The sequence below is a fragment of the Megascapheus bottae genome, chromosome 1, assembly GCF_031878675.1.
Source record: "Megascapheus bottae isolate mThoBot1 chromosome 1, mThoBot2.hap1, whole genome shotgun sequence".
Classification (NCBI taxonomy): domain Eukaryota; kingdom Metazoa; phylum Chordata; class Mammalia; order Rodentia; family Geomyidae; genus Megascapheus; species Megascapheus bottae.
Window position 1 is genome coordinate 2,402,769 of NC_143509.1, and position 16,784 is coordinate 2,419,552.

The 16,784-nt window shown below is 56.4% G+C and overlaps 1 protein-coding gene across 1 annotated transcript in view; it reads left to right on the forward strand.

Moving 5' to 3' along the window:
- Positions 1-16,784, forward strand: part of Cacna1a (calcium voltage-gated channel subunit alpha1 A) — a 123,890-nt gene that overhangs the window by 66,463 nt on the left and 40,643 nt on the right. The window contains exons 15-26 of the mRNA XM_090336121.1: positions 1,184-1,296; positions 1,390-1,521; positions 1,751-1,823; positions 3,049-3,166; positions 3,256-3,323; positions 6,795-6,901; positions 8,944-9,708; positions 11,381-11,847; positions 13,392-13,530; positions 13,997-14,126; positions 15,056-15,115; positions 15,447-15,553. Of these exons, the coding sequence (XP_090192247.1) occupies positions 1,184-1,296; positions 1,390-1,521; positions 1,751-1,823; positions 3,049-3,166; positions 3,256-3,323; positions 6,795-6,901; positions 8,944-9,708; positions 11,381-11,847; positions 13,392-13,530; positions 13,997-14,126; positions 15,056-15,115; positions 15,447-15,553 (2,279 nt within the window). The remainder of the gene's footprint in view (positions 1-1,183; positions 1,297-1,389; positions 1,522-1,750; positions 1,824-3,048; positions 3,167-3,255; positions 3,324-6,794; positions 6,902-8,943; positions 9,709-11,380; positions 11,848-13,391; positions 13,531-13,996; positions 14,127-15,055; positions 15,116-15,446; positions 15,554-16,784) is intronic.

The window sequence follows — 16,784 nt, forward strand, 5'->3', positions numbered from 1 at the left end:
GGAGGTACAGTGTCCAAGGAAAGAAAGAGGAGGAAGAGGATGGGAGGGGGGTCCACCCCCGGATACGGCAGATGAAGGTGAATGCAGAGGGCAGGGAGCAGGCCTCCAGCCACCCAGCCCCAGCCACCCTGTCCCTTACTCTCAGAAAGGTTGGTTCTGAGCTCATTGGGGGGAGGTGGGGTTGAGTTGAGTTGGTTTGGATTAGAGATTTGGGGGACCAGGGGTCCTTCTGTGATTTCTGTTTTTTTATGATGCAAAAAAAAACAAACCAAACAAACCAGGGTCTCACATGTTAAGTTAGCGCTCAGCCAAACCACGCCCCTACAGCTGAGCCCCGCCCCAGCCTTACCTGAGCCCCGCCCCGACCAACTAACTACATTCTCCCCACACTGCTTAATTAGGTGGCTGGGGCCGAGCCACGCCCCCAACGTTAGCCACGCCCCTACAGTTGAACCCCACCCCACCCTCGCTGGCCATGAAGCTCCACCTCTACCAGTTAGCTCCGCCCTATCGCTATGTCATGCCTTACCACTGAAACCTGCTTGGCCATTTAGCCCCGCCCCTGCGTCTTAGCCCCGCCCCTGTGGTTTAGCCCCGCCCCTGTGGCTTAGCCCCGCCCCTGTGGCTTAGCCCCACCCTGCCTTTTAGCCCCGCCCCTACCACTGGGCCCCGAGGTTGCCTTACAAGCTAGGTAAGCCCCACCCCAGCACCTCAGCCCCGCCCCACTCCGCACAGGCCATTTCTTGACACCGTGGCTTTCTTTTATTTTTTTTTATTTTTTTTTTATTTTATTGTAATTAGTAAAAGGGTTACATGATATTTGCCAGATAGAAGGTGCATTAATTCACATACATTGATACCCTTTCACATGTCTTGGCCCTTGAGTGGGGTTTCTATAAGAGAAACTGTCCAGCTTGATGGGGATCTGTGACCCACAAACCCTCGGCTTCATTTTAATTATGTTCTAAAATCTATGTGCCGGTGATGGCAGCTAGAGATTCCCTTCTCGAACACTTGTTGGTTACACGACATTTGAAATGTGATGTAAAAATTGATGTTAATAAAATCAGAGAGAGAGAAACATCTGGGAATGCTGCGCCACCTCCTCGGTGCCAGGGATATGTGACATGCAGGGGTCCCCCTGGCCCCCCCCAGGCTGACGCCCCCTCTCTGCGCCCGGCAGGTCATCATCGGCAGCATCTTTGAGGTCGTCTGGGCGGTCATCAAACCCGGGACCTCCTTCGGGATCAGCGTGTTACGAGCTCTCAGGTTATTGCGTATTTTCAAAGTCACAAAGTGAGTCCTGGGGTTCCTGGCTGGGGCTGGAATGGGGGGGCCGGGTGCTTGGCTCCCCACGCCGGGACTGACTGCCCCTCACCCCATCGGCAGGTACTGGGCGTCTCTCAGAAACCTCGTGGTCTCTCTCCTGAACTCCATGAAATCCATCATCAGTCTCTTGTTCCTCCTTTTCCTGTTCATTGTCGTCTTCGCCCTTTTGGGAATGCAACTCTTTGGTGGCCAGTAAGTCCCAACTAGAGCTTCCAGTGTCTCTTTCCCTGGGGTCTAGCCCAAGATGCCCCCTTCCCCAGGCATGGGGTCTGCCCAGCCTGCCTCGCTCTTCCTCGCCCGGGTCAGTGGATGAGGCCCTGGGTACCAGGGGAGATGCTGGCGTCGTTACTATGGAGACGGGATGCTGAGCCAAGTCCTGGGAGCAGCGGGGGCGCTTGTGAACTGTTCCCCTTCTCCACAGATTTAACTTCGATGAAGGGACTCCCCCCACCAACTTCGACACCTTCCCTGCGGCCATTATGACCGTGTTTCAGGTATGACCTTCACCGGGTCTTGGGGCAGACACCTCTCCACGTTGGAAATCAACACACCTGCCTGGTACCCAAGGGACTGCGTCCAGTCCGCCTACTTCTCCCCCCCCCACACACACTTCCTCCTGACACATGAGAATACAGCTGTTGTTCTAGTTGCATCTCAGGGCAGGGGTGGTGGCATACACCTGCAATCCCAGCGACTCTGGAGGCAAGCCCCTGGAGGACCCCATCTGAGGCTATGATCCACCCCCTCCACCAACAAGCCAGGCACAGTACATGCAGCCTGTGGTCCCAGCTATGCAGAGGGAGGAGCAAAGTAAAGCCCGCAGTCAGCCCCTTGGCAAAAGCAGGAGACCCTAATCCATGAAACAGTCAAGGCACTGAGGGGTTGGAGAGTATCACTCCAGTGAGACAGCATCCACCTGGCCAGTGCAAGGCCCTGAGTTCAAATCCCATTACCACAGGAAGAAAGAGACATACACTTACCTATCTCCACATAGAAAGCCCCGGAACCTCCCATTGCAGAGCTCTGCACCCCACTGCTGCCAAATGGTAATCTTCAGACCCTAAGCAGCCGAGATTACAGGCGTGAGCCACCAGGCCAGGCTGGGGTTTGTGTTTTAGTGTTTTGAGGTTCCTTCCTTCCTTCCTTCCTTCCTTCCTTCCTTCCTTCCTTCCTTCCTTCCCTCCCTCTCTCCCTCCCTGCTCTGTCTCTGTCTCTCCATGTCTCTGTCTCTCTCTCTGTCTCTGTCTTTCTCTCTCTGTCTCTCTGTCTCTCTCTGTCTCTCTCTCTCTCTTTCTCTCCCCCCACCTCTCCTTTTTGAAACAGGGTCCCCACTTTGCAGCCCAGCCTGGCCTCTTGCCTCAGCCTCCTGTGTGCTGGAATTACAGGCATGTACTAACACGCCCAGCACTGAGTTACAACTTCCGCAGTGACTTTGCAGGGGACACAGATAGGTCCATAGCAGCTGCCAAGGTCACATCAGAGAAGACAGCCTATGACACCCCCCCCACAGAGACAGACACCAAAGTCTCCCATTTTTCCTGAGAGTCCACCCTCGTCCTCTGGGTGGGGGGGAGGCAGGGAGGCAAAGATTAGGCATGGTTAGTGCCATTGGGACTGGGGGGGGTGGGAGAAGGGAAATCTCAACCCTGTCCCTCCAGGGGGAGGGGCTGCCAGCTGAGAGGGGGGTCCGCTGTGTGTCCCTCCCCACCCCTCTTTCAGATCCTGACTGGGGAGGACTGGAACGAGGTGATGTATGACGGGATCAAGTCTCAGGGCGGCGTGCAGGGGGGCATGGTCTTCTCCATCTACTTCATTGTCCTCACCCTCTTCGGGAACTGTATCCTTGCTGATGGGGGGCAGGGGATGACCCCTACTCTCCCGGTGTGCCCCCTCCATGGCTGCTTTCCCTGACTCCGGCGTCTGCAGACACCCTCCTCAACGTCTTCTTGGCCATCGCCGTGGACAACCTGGCTAATGCACAAGAACTCACCAAGGTGCAGGCGGCGGGAGAATGCAGACGGGGTGGGGGGGGTCACTAGGGGTCTGGGGTCCGTGGAGAGCCCGCTCCCCTGGCTGGTGTCACGGCTCACGGGTGGGGTGGGGGGCTGTTGGGGCCGGCGCTGGCCAGGACCAAGCCTCAGTCACCAAAATCTATAACGTGAGCCCGGTGTGGTGGCGCCGGCCTGGAATACCGGCACTCGGGGAGGTTGAGGCAGGAGGATTGGTGAGTTGGAAGCCAGTGTCTCACGCCTGTCGTCCTAGCTACTGAGGAGGCTGAGATCTGAGGATCGAGGTTCAAAGCCAGCCCGGGCACTAAAGAACATGAGACTTATCTCCCATGAACCACCGGAGAAGCAGAAGTGGGGCTGTGGCTCAAGGGCTCGGGTGGTAGAACTCAGGGTCGGCACCCAGGCCCAGGGTTGAAGCCATTGGAGACAGGGTGTTTCCGCTGCACAGCTAGGGAAAATGAGGCTCAAGGAAGTTCAGTGCCTTTGCCACACACGTAGAAAACAAGAGAGCAGGCCTGGAATCCAGCAAAGGAGAGGAAATGGAGGCCAGGGAAGCTTGGGGACTATGGAGATGGGGAATGCAAGTGAGATAAAAAAACGGGGTGCACCTGTGTGCTTTTGTGGGGAGCAGCTCTCAGGAGCGTGTTAGGAAGTAGCCCGAGTTGGCTGGTGGAAATGCAAGGGATATAAGAGCAGGGTCAGGATGGAGCAGGCATGGCCAGCCAGCCATCTGTCCATCCTGGCAGGAGGGAAGGAGGATTTCCAGGCCGGGCGTCCGGCCTGCAGAGGAGGGGAGGGCGGGGGGGGGGGGGGGCAGCAGAACTTTCATCCGCTCCACCAGGGAGCTGGCTTGTGGTCATGGAGGGAGGGGAGGGAGGAGGCTGGGCTCCCTGCGACATGTTCCTGTTCTGAGAGTGTGATCATCGGGCCTCACATTTTCCCGGTTCTCCCTTGCCCGGTCTCTCACGCCTTCCTTCCATGTGCATAGATTGAGCACCTACTGTATGCAAATCCTTGATCTACAAGCCAGAGTGCCATCACAGCTCACAGCAACCATCCACTTAGCTGGGGTTCAGGCTGGGGAGCCCATGAGAAATCAGATTTTTAAAATTATATTATTATCTGTAAAAATATATCTATACCACTTATCAGAAGGCCCTAAGCCCTAAAGAGGAAGGTCCAAGTATCAGATGAGAAAAATGAGACCCAGAGAAGTTTAAGACATTCGCCCAAAGTTACACAGCAATAAGGAAGACGAACTGGATTTTGGAATTCCAAAGCAAGTTAGAAACTTCAGCCCTTTCAAATACAGTGTCTTTGGCGGCTTAAAGGGGAATGTATTTCATGCCGCATGGAGGAGCAGATTTGGGGGTACAGTCTTATTTGGGGGAGGGGAGGGGGGCTAGGAATCCAAATTTGAAATGTCTCGGCAGTAGATTGTCCAGGGGGATAGGGGCGTAACAGGTGTTGAGCTTGACTCCAGGAGAGGGGGGCAGTGCCAACCATCAGGGGGTCAGGGCAATAAGGTTTCTTGTTCCCAGGACCCCCACCCCCATGGGGACAGTGGCCACACAGCCATCCCCTCACCTCCCCCCCACACCCAGTGCCTTTTCTTGAGTGGTTGGGTTTGGGCTTTGGCCATTTCTTTCTTGTGTTTTGTTGTGTTTTGTTTTGCCTTTGCTTTTCTTTTGTTGGCTTTTCTGTTTAACCATGAAGCCCTGCAGCCTGCTTGAAGAAACAGGAGTTAAAGTCCCAAAGCCATCTTTTTCTGTATGTATGTTTGGAAAACACCTTCCCTTCCCTTCCCTGCTTTCTGAATGCAGAACCCTGGGTGGGGTGGGGGCAGATGCCCCCCTTTCCTCCTCTTCCCATGCTGGGGGGTCCTCAAAGTATCGGTTTCTCTCCTCACTTCCCCCTCTGGAAGCTGTTGAGAAAAAAAAAAAGAATTGGAACCATCAGACTGTGTGTGGTGTGTGGGGGGGGGGGTTCGGGCTTGCCGGAAGTGGGTTTAAAGACTTTAAGCAACTTAGAAAGCACTGGCAGAAGGCTGGTTGGCACTGGTGGCTCACACCTGTTATCCTAGCTACTCAGGAGGCTGAGATCTGAGGGTCACGGTTCAAAGCCAACCCAAGCAAGAAAGTCCTCAAGACTCCTATCTCCCATGAACTACCAGAAAACCAGAAGTGGTGTTGTGGCTCAAGTGGTAGGGCGCTAGCCTTAAGCTGAAGACCTCAGGGAGAGCACTCAGGACAAGAGTTCAAGCCCCCGGACTGACAAAAAAAAAAAAAAGCTCTGGTGGAAGGAAGGAAAGTATGGGGGGAGGAGGAAACAGAACAGCAGACCTGGCCATATGCAAGTGCGGCTCCGTGGTAGAATGCTTGCTTAGCACATTCAGAAGTCCTGGGTTTATCCCCAACAATGAAAAAAAAAAAGAAATATTCTTCTCCTGCTGACTTGTTTCTGGCTATGCATTCATTCTTTTTTTCTTTTTTTTTTGCCGGTCCTGGGCTTGAACTCAGGGCCTGAGCACTGTTCTTGGACTTTCTCAAGGCTAGAGCTCTATCACTTGAGCCTCAGCACCACTTCCAGCTTTTTTCTATGTATGTGGTACCGAGGAATCGAACCCGGGTCTTCATGCATGCTAGGCAAGCACTCTACCACTAGGCCAAACTCCCGGCCCTGGCTATGCATTCAAAGTTAAGAAAAGAAGCCATGTGCTTGTTCATTGTGATGCCAGCACTCGGAGGCTGAGTTCCTGGCCAGCTTGTGATGGAACTGAGACCCTGTATTTAAAAAATAATAATTAACTAATACCCATGTACACCTCTAGTCCTAGCTAAGACTGAGAACCGGAAGACTCAAGTCCCAGGCTTGCCGGGGGCGGGGGGGGGGGGGGGGGGGGGGGGGGGTTCTCGAGACTTCATCTTAATAGAAAAATGTGGGTATGATAACACATGGCCCAGCTTGAGTGGAAAGTGTGACACAGGGAGATCACAAACCAGGGGTAAGATCCGATTTGAAAAATGACCATTGCAAGAACGGGATGGGGTGTGGCTGAGCAAGAGGAAGGCCCTGAGTCCCAGGACCGCCAAAACCGCAGTGAAGAAGAAGGTGCGGGCAGAGAGCGGGGCCTCGTGGAAGAGTGCTCGCCTAGCATGCACCAAGCCCTGGGTTCCATTCCTCGGTTCCACATACACAGAAAAGCCGGCAGTGGTGCTGTGGCTCAAGTGGTAGAGCTCTAGCCTTGGGAGAGTTCAAGGACAGTGCCCAGGCCCTGAGTTCAAGCCTCAGGACTGGCAAAGAAATAAAATAAATAAGAAGAGGGGCCGTCCTGGGGTGGATCCCGGCCTGTCACCCCATCCCCAGCGCCCCCAGCCCCACACACTCTCGAGGTCCGCAGTGGGGCGGGAGCCGGGCCCCCCAGGGCGGTTTGAACCCTGGTCCCTGTCCTTCCAGGATGAGCAAGAGGAGGAGGAAGCGGCCAACCAGAAGCTCGCCCTGCAGAAAGCCAAGGAGGTGGCGGAAGTGAGTCCGCTGTCTGCAGCCAACATGTCCATAGCTGTGTAAGTGCTGCCCCAAGAGTTGGGGGGACGGGGCAAGGGGCCCCCAACCTCGCAGCCCTAGAAAGACACCCCTGTGTCCTCTCAGCCCCTTTCTCATAGTGGGTGACCCACAGGGTACCCGCCTTGTCTGTGCAGTGGCCGGGGTCAGAGGCGCCGCCCCAGGGGTAGGGGGTAGAGCACTTAGTCGTGGTCTCAGCGGTGGGGGCGTGGCTCAGATGTGGGGGCGTGGCAGCTCCGGGGCGTGGCCATTGGCTGTTGCCGTGTGGGCGGGGCTTCAGTCAGGGGCGTGGCTCCGCGTGGTTGTGACAGCTCTGGGGGCGTGGCTCTGTGTTGGGGGCCTGGCTCGGTGGTAGGGGTGTGGCTGAGCAGCAGGGACCTGGCTTAGAGCTCAGCGGTGGCCCTAGCAAGCATGAGGTCTCGAGTTCAAACCCCAGTATTGCCAGAAACAAGAAGTCTCACCTTTGTGTAGCTATTTGAGTCACATATATATATATTGTGTGTGTGTGTGTGTATGCCAGGTGCCAGTGGCTCACGCCTGTAATCCTAGCTACTCTGGAGACTGAGATCTGAGGGTCTTGGTTCAAAGCCAGCTCAGGCAGGAAAGTCTGAGACTCCAGTGAACCACTAGAAAACTGGAAGTAGCGCTTTGGCTCAAAGTGATAAAGCATTAGCCCTGAGCACGAAATTCAAAGGGACCAGAGCACCCAGACCCTGAGCTCAAGCCCTGAAATCACCCCAAAGAAAAGTGAAAAGAAAATATAGCATAGATGCTAGCTGTCTGTCAGGAAGCGATAGAACGCAGAGATAAATAAAACTGAGAAGGGTAAGGGGATGCTAGAAATTGAGAGGGCTGTGATTTTTTCCAGGGTGTGGAAGGGAGCTCCCTAACGTAGGCAAGTCTGAGCTGTACCCAAGAGCTAGGGTTTTAAATAACCTCATCAGAGAAGGCCTCATCTGGAAGATGGTAACACTTAAAGAAGGGGAGGAAGGAACCATGGAGGTGTCTGGGCATGGAGCATTCCAGGCTGACAGCATCTGCAAAGGTCTTGGGGTAGGAATGTGGTAGGATGGGCCATGGAAGAGGCCAGAATAGCTGCAGGAGCATGAGGAAAAAAAGGCAGATGAAGGCAGGGTCCTAGGGACACCTGGGGAGGGGATGTGGATTTTTGCTACAGTAGGTGGGAACCACAGAGGGTTCTTGAGGTTAGAGCCTGACTCAGATGCTTACAGCAGCCCATTGCTTTTTTTTATTTTTTAATTCTTGGCAAGGATTTATTTTAGTAAAAAAAGGATTAAAGTGGAGAGGAAGAGAAAAAATATTTCCTGTTCTCCATGTAGGAAATGGAAGTGAAAGACTTCCGTGCACTGCTTCTATTTTTTTTAAACATTTATTTTTGTGGTACTGTGGATGGGACCCGGGACCCCGTGAACACAAGGTGTGCATTCTACACTCCTGACACGGAACCACACTCATGACACTGGGTGACTCCCCTACCACTAAGCCGCCCGCCCTTCCCATTGGGAGAAGCACTGGAGTCACCTACTTGGCTAAGAAACCTATTAGGTTGGTAGGTGTCCACCAGGCTGGGTTGTGGGAACGCTCTTAGGCTGAGGCGTCAGCCAGGTGAGACAGTGAGAGGCCAGCTGCACTGGTGAGGCAGGGGAGAACCCACGCCAAGCCAGATTGCACGGGTTACTCAGGCGTCCCTTAGCACAGACGGGTGTGGGGGTGGGCGCGGGCCTGGACCAAGCGGCAGCCACTGCGCAGGTGGGCGTGAAGTGGGGGTGCGTGTAGGTACCGGTAGACGCACAGGTGTGCAACCGAGGGTTCAGGTGGATACAGGTGGGCGCAGGTGGGCACACAGGCGGGCGTGTGGGTGGACACGCAGGTGGGCTCATGTAAGTACAGCTGGGTGTGTGGGTGGACACGAGGGCGGCGCACAGGCGGGCGTGTGGGTGGACACGCAGGTGGGCGCACAGGTGGGCACAGGTGGGTGCATGTGGGTACCGGCGGGCCGGGCTGCAGCGGCGCGCTGTTGCAGGAAGGAGCAGCAGCGGAACCAGAAGGCGGCCAAGTCTGTGTGGGAGCAGCGCACGAGCGAGATGCGGAAGCACAACCTGCTGGCGAGCCGCGAGGCGCTCTACCCGGAGCTGGCGGCCGACGAGCGCTGGAAGGCCACGTACGCGCGCCACCTGCGGCCCGACGTGAAGACGCACCTGGACCGGCCGCTCGTGGTGGACCCGCAGGAGAACCGCAACAACAACACCAACAAGAGCCGAGCGGCCGAACCCATGGGCCCGCGCCCCGGCCCGCCGGGCCCCGAGGAGCTGCTGCGCAAGCGCGCGCGCGACCCCGCCGGCCCCGCGGGACTGGCGGGGCGCAGGCCTTGGCCGGGCGGCCCGGACGCCGAACCCAGCCGCGAGGGGCCCTATGGCCGCGAGTCCGAGCCGCCGGACTTCTGGGAGGCCGAGGCCGAGCGGCCCCCGCCCGGGGAGCCACCGCGCAGGGCGCCCGCGCACCGGCCCGGGGCACCCAGGGAAGGTCGCGGGGGGTCGCCGCGAGCCGGGGCCGACGGGGAGCCGCGCAGACACCGCGTGCGCCGCCGGCCTGGGGACGAGGCTGCCGAGGACAGGCCCGAGCGCCGGGCCCGCCACCGCGAGGGCAGCAGGCCGGCCCGCGTCGGGGAGGGCGACGGCGACGGCCCCGACGGGGGCGAGCGCAGGAGGCGACATCGGCACGGGGTCCCAGCCAACTACGACCAGGACGCCAGGCGGGAGGACAAGGAGCGCCGGCACCGCAGGAGGAAGTAAGTGTGCGTCCCCTGCTTCCACGCCCACCCGTCACGGGGAACCTCGACCCCCTGGGACTCGCTGTCGCGTGGCTACTGTTATCTTCACGTCCGCGATGCTCGAGAACTGTCCAGTACACCCTGGGAAATCGCTCTGCCATTAGGCCACGCCCCTGCTCTTGAGCCACGCCCCTTCCACTGAGCCACGCCTCCACGCCCTTACACAGCTCTGTGTTCCGCCACGCCCCTTCTTCTGAGCCACGCCCCTTTATAAGCCACGCCTCTAATGCTACACAGCTCTACCGCTAGGACACGCCCCCTCGCCGAGCTATGTCTCTGCACCTGGGCCACGCCTCCACCGCTGAGCCACGCCTCAACTGTAAGGCAGCTCTACTGCTGAGCCACGCCCACGGCCTCTGGGCCACGCCCCTTCCGCCAAGCAGGCTTAACAGCCTTCCTCAGGATACAATGTAACAACTCCCCAGTTAGAACTCTTAAGTTACATTGTATTAGGTTTCTCTTTTTTTTTTTTTCCTTTCCAGCCTCCTATCATTTTGAATTGACAGATTTGCTTGTTCGGTTCAAATAAACCCAGGAAGTGACTCTTTCCCCTCTGCAGAGTTCATACCAACATCCTACATACCTACTTCAGACTAAAAATAAAAGGACCTTGTAAAAATACAAAATGGAAACGAGGACGGGGTGTTGGGAACACCAGACGCTTTGGCTTTTCAATTCTTAGGTAGATAGGTAGAATCGTGGGTTCCCAAGGGGGCCTGAGAAATCGGGCCTGTGCTATCTGGGGGCTGCGTGGCTCCTACCGTTGCATGTGTTCTCCACATTTAATGGGCAGAGCTGACTGGAATGGCCTTCTTTTGCATATATTAGGGCTGAGGCTTTTTTTTTCCTTTTTATGTGTGTGTGTATGTGAGGAAAGAGGCTTGAGTTAAAAATAATAATAATAATGATAATAATAATAATAATAATTTAACTAGGAATCTCATTGTTGTAAGCCCAGACTGACCTTGAACTCACCATCCTCCTGCTCAGCCTCCTGAGTGCCAGGATTACTCCTGTAATCTGTTTTCAGAGCGGGTGTGGCTCGAGTACGAAGAGTGGTTTGGGGCGTGGCTTTGTTTGGGCCTGGCTTGTTGGTATGAGGGGTTTGTGTGTGGCTTTGGTGGGGGGCGTGGTTTAGGGAGGGGTGTGGCTTGTGGTAGGGACTTGGCTCAACTGGGCGTGGTTCCTGGGGCAGTCAGCACTGCTGTGTGTGTGTGTGTAATTATAATTGGCTTATGCTGGAAAGGACATGTGGTACCCCACCTGCCTGGCAGCTCATGGGGACTCGTGGACACCCCGAGGAGCTCAGGACTGGGAGCAATGTAGGCTCAGATAGGGAATTCTTTTCTCCATTGAATAGTATCAGTGATGTCTCTTATGACAAATCTCAAGCTGCCCTGGGAGGGTGACGAGCTTAAGTATGGGCAGGAAAATGATAATGAGGATTTATGGAGACTTGTGGATTGGCTTGTGGATCTCAGGACCTTTGCACGTGCTAAGCAAGCCCTTAAGCCAGGACTCCAGCGTTAGGTTTGACTTCCAGACGCCCACTGATGACAACTGGTGGAATGGTGTCCTTTTCTGATTTTGACTCAACCGCTTTCTTTGTCCCCGCCCCCCACTTCCTCAGAGACAACCAGGGTTCTGGGGTCCCAGTATCTGGCCCCAACCTATCGACCACCCGGCCAATCCAGCAGGACCTGGGCCGCCAGGACCCCCCGCTGGCTGAGGACATCGACAATATAAAGAATAACAAACTGGCCACCGGGGAATCGACCAGTCCTCATGAGAGCCTTGGTCACCCCGGCTGCGGGCCCCACACCCCGGCCAAGATGGGGAATAACGCGGACCCTGGCCCCGGGCCCACGCCACCCACCACCACCACCAACCCCCAGAGCACCGCCAGCCGCCGCCTGCCCAACAACCCCGGGAACCCCTCCAACCCCGGCCCCCCCAAGACCCCAGAGAACAGCCTGATCATCACCAACCCCAGCAGCGGCCAGAACAACTCAGCCAAGACTGCCAGGAAGCCTGACCACACCACCGTGGAAATCCCGCCCACCTGCCCAGCCACGCTCAACCACACGGTGGTCCAAGGTGAGGCCTCCCTCCCACCCCGCAGCCCCCGGGGAAGCCTCAGTTTCCCCTTCTGGAAAATCGGGACATTCTCCTAACGCCCAGGGATTCCCTACACCCACCATTATGTTTGGTGAGATGATGAATGAGAACTGTCTTTTGTGGCGTTCGTGGGGCTTGAACTCCGGGCCTGGGCGCTTTCTCTGAGCTCTTCAGCTCAAGGCTACTGTCCTACCCCTGGAGCCTCAGCGCCACTTCTGGTTTTCTGGTGGTTAATTGGAGATAAGAGTCTCATGGACTTTAATGTCCGGGCTGGCTTTGAACCTTGATCCTCAAATCGCAGCCTCCTGAGTAGCTGGGATGACAGCCTCGAGCTGCCAGAGCCCAGATTTAAGGGATGAAGAATTTGACCCTCACAAAGTCTGAGGTGCCACCTCCAACTGGAGGGGAACCCGGGTCCTTACAGAGGAACTGGGGAGCAGAAATAGACGGCTTACACATTTGAGACCAGCTTAGTCTACATAGCAAGACTCTGCCTCAATAATAATAATAATAATAATAATAATAATATTTTTAAAGAATTTATTGTTGATTTTTACATCATATTTCGAACGTCATGTTTAACAAACAAGTGTTCAAGAAGGGAATCTCTATGTACAATCACTGGCACTTAGATTTTAGAACACAATTAAAATTAGGCCGAGGGTTTGTATGTCATAGATACATATTAATCTATGTCATAAAACATGATGTCTACAGAGTCATAGATTTTTATGTCTATGTAGTTGTGTTTATATTTCCAATGTCATGTCCATAGCATTGGGTACCCAAATATTGAGTCCTCACTCTTGTACTGTTTGGATCTAATAGCCACATAGTAAGGCTATTTTGTTTCTTTGGTCTTGACTTGTCTCACTCAACATGATTCGCTCTAGATTCATCCACTTCCCTGCGAATGCCATTATTTTATCTTGTCTGTTGGCTATGTAGAATTCCATTATATATATATATATATATATATATATATATATATATATACCACATTTTCTGTATCATTCATCTGCAGTAGGGCATCTGGGTTTTTCCATTGCCTGGCTAATAATAATAATAATAATCTTAATGTGCTGGGCAAGGTAGCTCACGCCTGTAATCCGAGCTACTGAGGAAGCTGAGATCTGAGGCAGGGAGGTCTGTGAGAATCTGATCTGCCATAAACCACACAAAAGCCAGAGTGGAGCTGTGGCTCAAGTGGTAGAGTGAGAGGTAGAGCCCCAAGTTCAAGCCCCAGTAGCAGAAAAGGAAAACAGGCCGCAGCCACGTGTCTGTCTTGGGCAAAGGTCCTGTGCACAGAATCGAGGTTCTAGAATGTGTTGGGGTCAGAAGGAGGCACTTTGAAGCCAGGTGGCCCCAGCTCTGTCACTTCTGAACTGTGGCTCCCCTGGGCCTGGGTCCCCCCTCAGTGGCCATCTTGCTTCTCCTGAGGAGCCAGGCGCCATGCTGGCACCGACGCCTGGAGGCTTTGGGGAAGTGTTGGAGGGAGTCCTGTGCTGTTTCTTTGCCAACAGTGAACAAAAATGCCAACCCAGACCCGCCGTCCCAAAAGGAGGAGGAGAAGAAGGAGGAGGAGGAGGAAAAGGAGGACGAGGACGGCCCCAAGCCCATGCCCCCCTACAGCTCCATGTTCATCCTGTCCACCACCAACCCGTGAGTCCTGCCCCCAGCAGGGCCCCTGCACCATGGAGAGGGAGGGAGGAAGGGAGGGAGGGAGGGAAAGAACATGCCACAGGACCACCAAGAGCTCAGGTGGGGGCGTGGCTCCGTGGCGGGCGTGGCCTCGCGGCGGGCGTGGCCTCGCGGTGGGCGTGGCCTCGCGGGCAGTTTGATTCTGGGTTGTGGGTGTGGTTCCGCGTGTGGGCGGGGCTGGCGGGGTGGGTGTGGCTTGGAAGGGGCGTGGTTCTGCCGTCGGGGCGTGGCTCCAAGGTGGCGCGTCTGCCTAGCAATGCCAGGCCCTGACCTCAAACCCAGAACGCCTGACTGGAGGGACCTGATGGTGTGGGGGCTGCCGGGCGAGCGGGGGGAGGGCACAGGACAACAGGGGGCGCGGGGACGGGGAAGGAAAGGGTTCGGAGCCGGGCCCGACGGCGTCTGCGCGCCCCCTGCCCCTGCACAGCCTTCGCCGCCTGTGCCATTACATCTTGAACCTGCGCTACTTCGAGATGTGCATCCTGGTGGTCATCGCCATGAGCAGCATCGCGCTGGCCGCCGAGGACCCGGTGCAGCCCAACGCACCCCGGAACAACGTGAGCCCCGCCCTGGCAAGCTCGGCCGCGGGTGGGCAGGGGCCGAGCCCCCAGGGCACCGGTGGAGGGTAATGATGGGGGGTCGACCCTGGAGAGCAGCGCTCACCAAGGCCTAAGAGAGGGGGAAACTGAGGCAGTCGATGGAAATGGTGGAAGGAATTCAAGCGGCTTCCCCGGGCACACTGAGGGGTTGTGTGCTTGTTCTGTTTGTTTGCCACGAGGTCTCTCTGGGCAGCCCAGGCTGGCCTGAAGCTCAGGATCCGCCTGCTCAGCCTCGTGAGGTGCACACGGAGCATTGATTGTGTTATAAGCTGGAGATGCCAAGGCAGCGGGGGTCCTGGTCCTGGGGGCGGGGGGACCTAGGGAGATGGGCAAGGAGGTGACGCATAACGCACAACCGATCAGGAGCTGAGGGTGCAGATTAGCGAGGTTTCAAGGGCCCCAGAAGTGGAGATGTAGAGATGAATTATAGTAGATACTAGAATGTATCATTTGTCCCGGAGGACAGGCCTCCCTGAGGAAGTGGTATTTGAACTCAGGCACACAGGAAGAGTGGGGAGGGAGGGTTCGGGGCCTTCCAGGGAGACGCACAGCCAGTGCAGAAGCCCTGTGGCAGGGTCTTGCCTCATGGCCTAAGTGGTGGTGGGGGGACCAGCTGACCTGGTAGGCAGAGTCCAGGCAGGTGGGAGGCCTCCGACTCGCTGGTCTTGGCGTCCTCTGCTGGTCGTGCTTGGTAACGGCCCCCTCCGCTGCACATGAGGCTTGGGGCCTTGGGTTTGAAGTGGACCCTGGTACTGACCGGGAAGGCTGGGTTCACCCAGTGGTTGGGGGGTGGGGAGGAGACCGAGGTCACTGCTCATCCGGGCTGGGGGAGGGGAGGGGGACCGAGCAAGCTGATGACCCCCGTGTCCCCCCCCACCTCCTCTCAGGTGCTGAGGTATTTTGACTATGTCTTTACGGGCGTGTTCACCTTTGAGATGGTCATCAAGGTGAGCGCCTTCGGGCTCCCTGGGGCCCCCCTCACTCCCTCACTAGGCTTGCAGAAGGAGGTGACCCCAAGTGACCACGGGTGGCCAGGGAAGGGTCCAACCTGGAGGTGTGGGGGGAACAGGGCGTGGACAGGTTCATGGGAGGCAGAGCCCACAGGATTGTGGACTTGGGGTTCAAACAAAAGGGGATCCCAGATCCCCCCCAGATCAGAGCCTGTCAACCGGAGCGGCTTCCAGTGTCCCTCCCCCACGCGGGATGCCCCTGCCCCCCCCAGATGGGGCGAGGGACTCAGCACCCCGTTCTCTTCCTCACTACCCCCCTCCCCCGCAGATGATCGACCTGGGGCTCGTCCTGCATCAGGGCGCCTACTTCCGTGACCTGTGGAACATTCTGGACTTCATAGTGGTCAGTGGGGCCCTGGTGGCCTTTGCCTTCACGTAAGTCTCCCCTCGAGGCCTCCACGGCGGGGGGGGGGGGCGCAGGGGGAGCGCATCTGCATGACACCATCACCCGAGAAGCGGTGGCCCCCATCCCACCCGCCGGCCATGCTCACCACCGCTTCCGTAGACTAGCGCCCCATCTCATCCCTCCCCGGCTCGCCGCTGTCTCTTTGAGGGGGATGGTCCCCCTAAAAAGACAATCTGAAAATGAGTGTGTCTGAGAACCCCCCCCACACCACTCACCTGTGCCCACCAGGCCTGTGGGTATCACCCGGGGCACTGGCCACCCCCGTCGTCTCTCACACTGCCCAGTGGTGAGACCCAGGGGGCCTGGCATCGGGGTGTGTCCCCAGCAGACCCCTCCACCGAGGCAGTTGAGATTTGTAAGAAGCTCCTGGCCCAGAAAGTTTGGGGGGAGTCCTGACTGTGCTGGGGGGCATCCCCAGAGAGGAAAATCTTAGACGATTCTGGTCAGCCCAGCCCAGTAGTGTGCTGTCTCCCAGGGCAGGTGATGAGTTACGATGGAGGAGACTCATTCACAGCCTTCGGCTGACTTCCACCTTCATGTCCACCTTGTCTGCTTTTCTTCTCCTCCTCCCTACCCCTCTTTTTTCTTTTCATCCGTGTAGTCCTAGAAACGGAACCCAGGATCCCCAATATACCAAGCGGTCTCTTGAATGAAAGCAATAGGATGTAGAGTTGGGGGCTGGCGACCCTATCAGGACGGAGCTGTGGCTCCAGTGGTACAGGAGTAGCCTTGAACAAAAATAAAGAAATAATAAACGAAATAAAAAGCCGAGGGACAGTGCCTAGGCCCTGAGTTCTCACCCCAGGAATCAAGGACACCACACGTAGGAAAGGCAAGGGACACCGAGTGTGCTGGCACACACCCGCCGTCCCTGGTATTCTGGAGACAGAAGCAGGAGGATTGGCGTTGTGGCCTCACAGGCCTGCGCAGAGGCGTCCAGATGTATGACAAGCAGTTTCCTTAATAGGGGAAGTGCAGTAAGAAACACTGAACCTCAGATCAGTGGACAAGGTACACAGACAGAAACTTCAGGCCACGCATGGCCGTTCACACCCGAACCCCAGCCCTGTGGCAGCAGGGGCCAGAGAATCACAGTTCACGGCTCCTCTGGGCCACATGCTGAGACTCTTATCTCCAACACACAGGCAAAGCACAACCAAAAAGAGCCAGAGCCCTGCACTGTCTTCGCCTGGAGTGAGT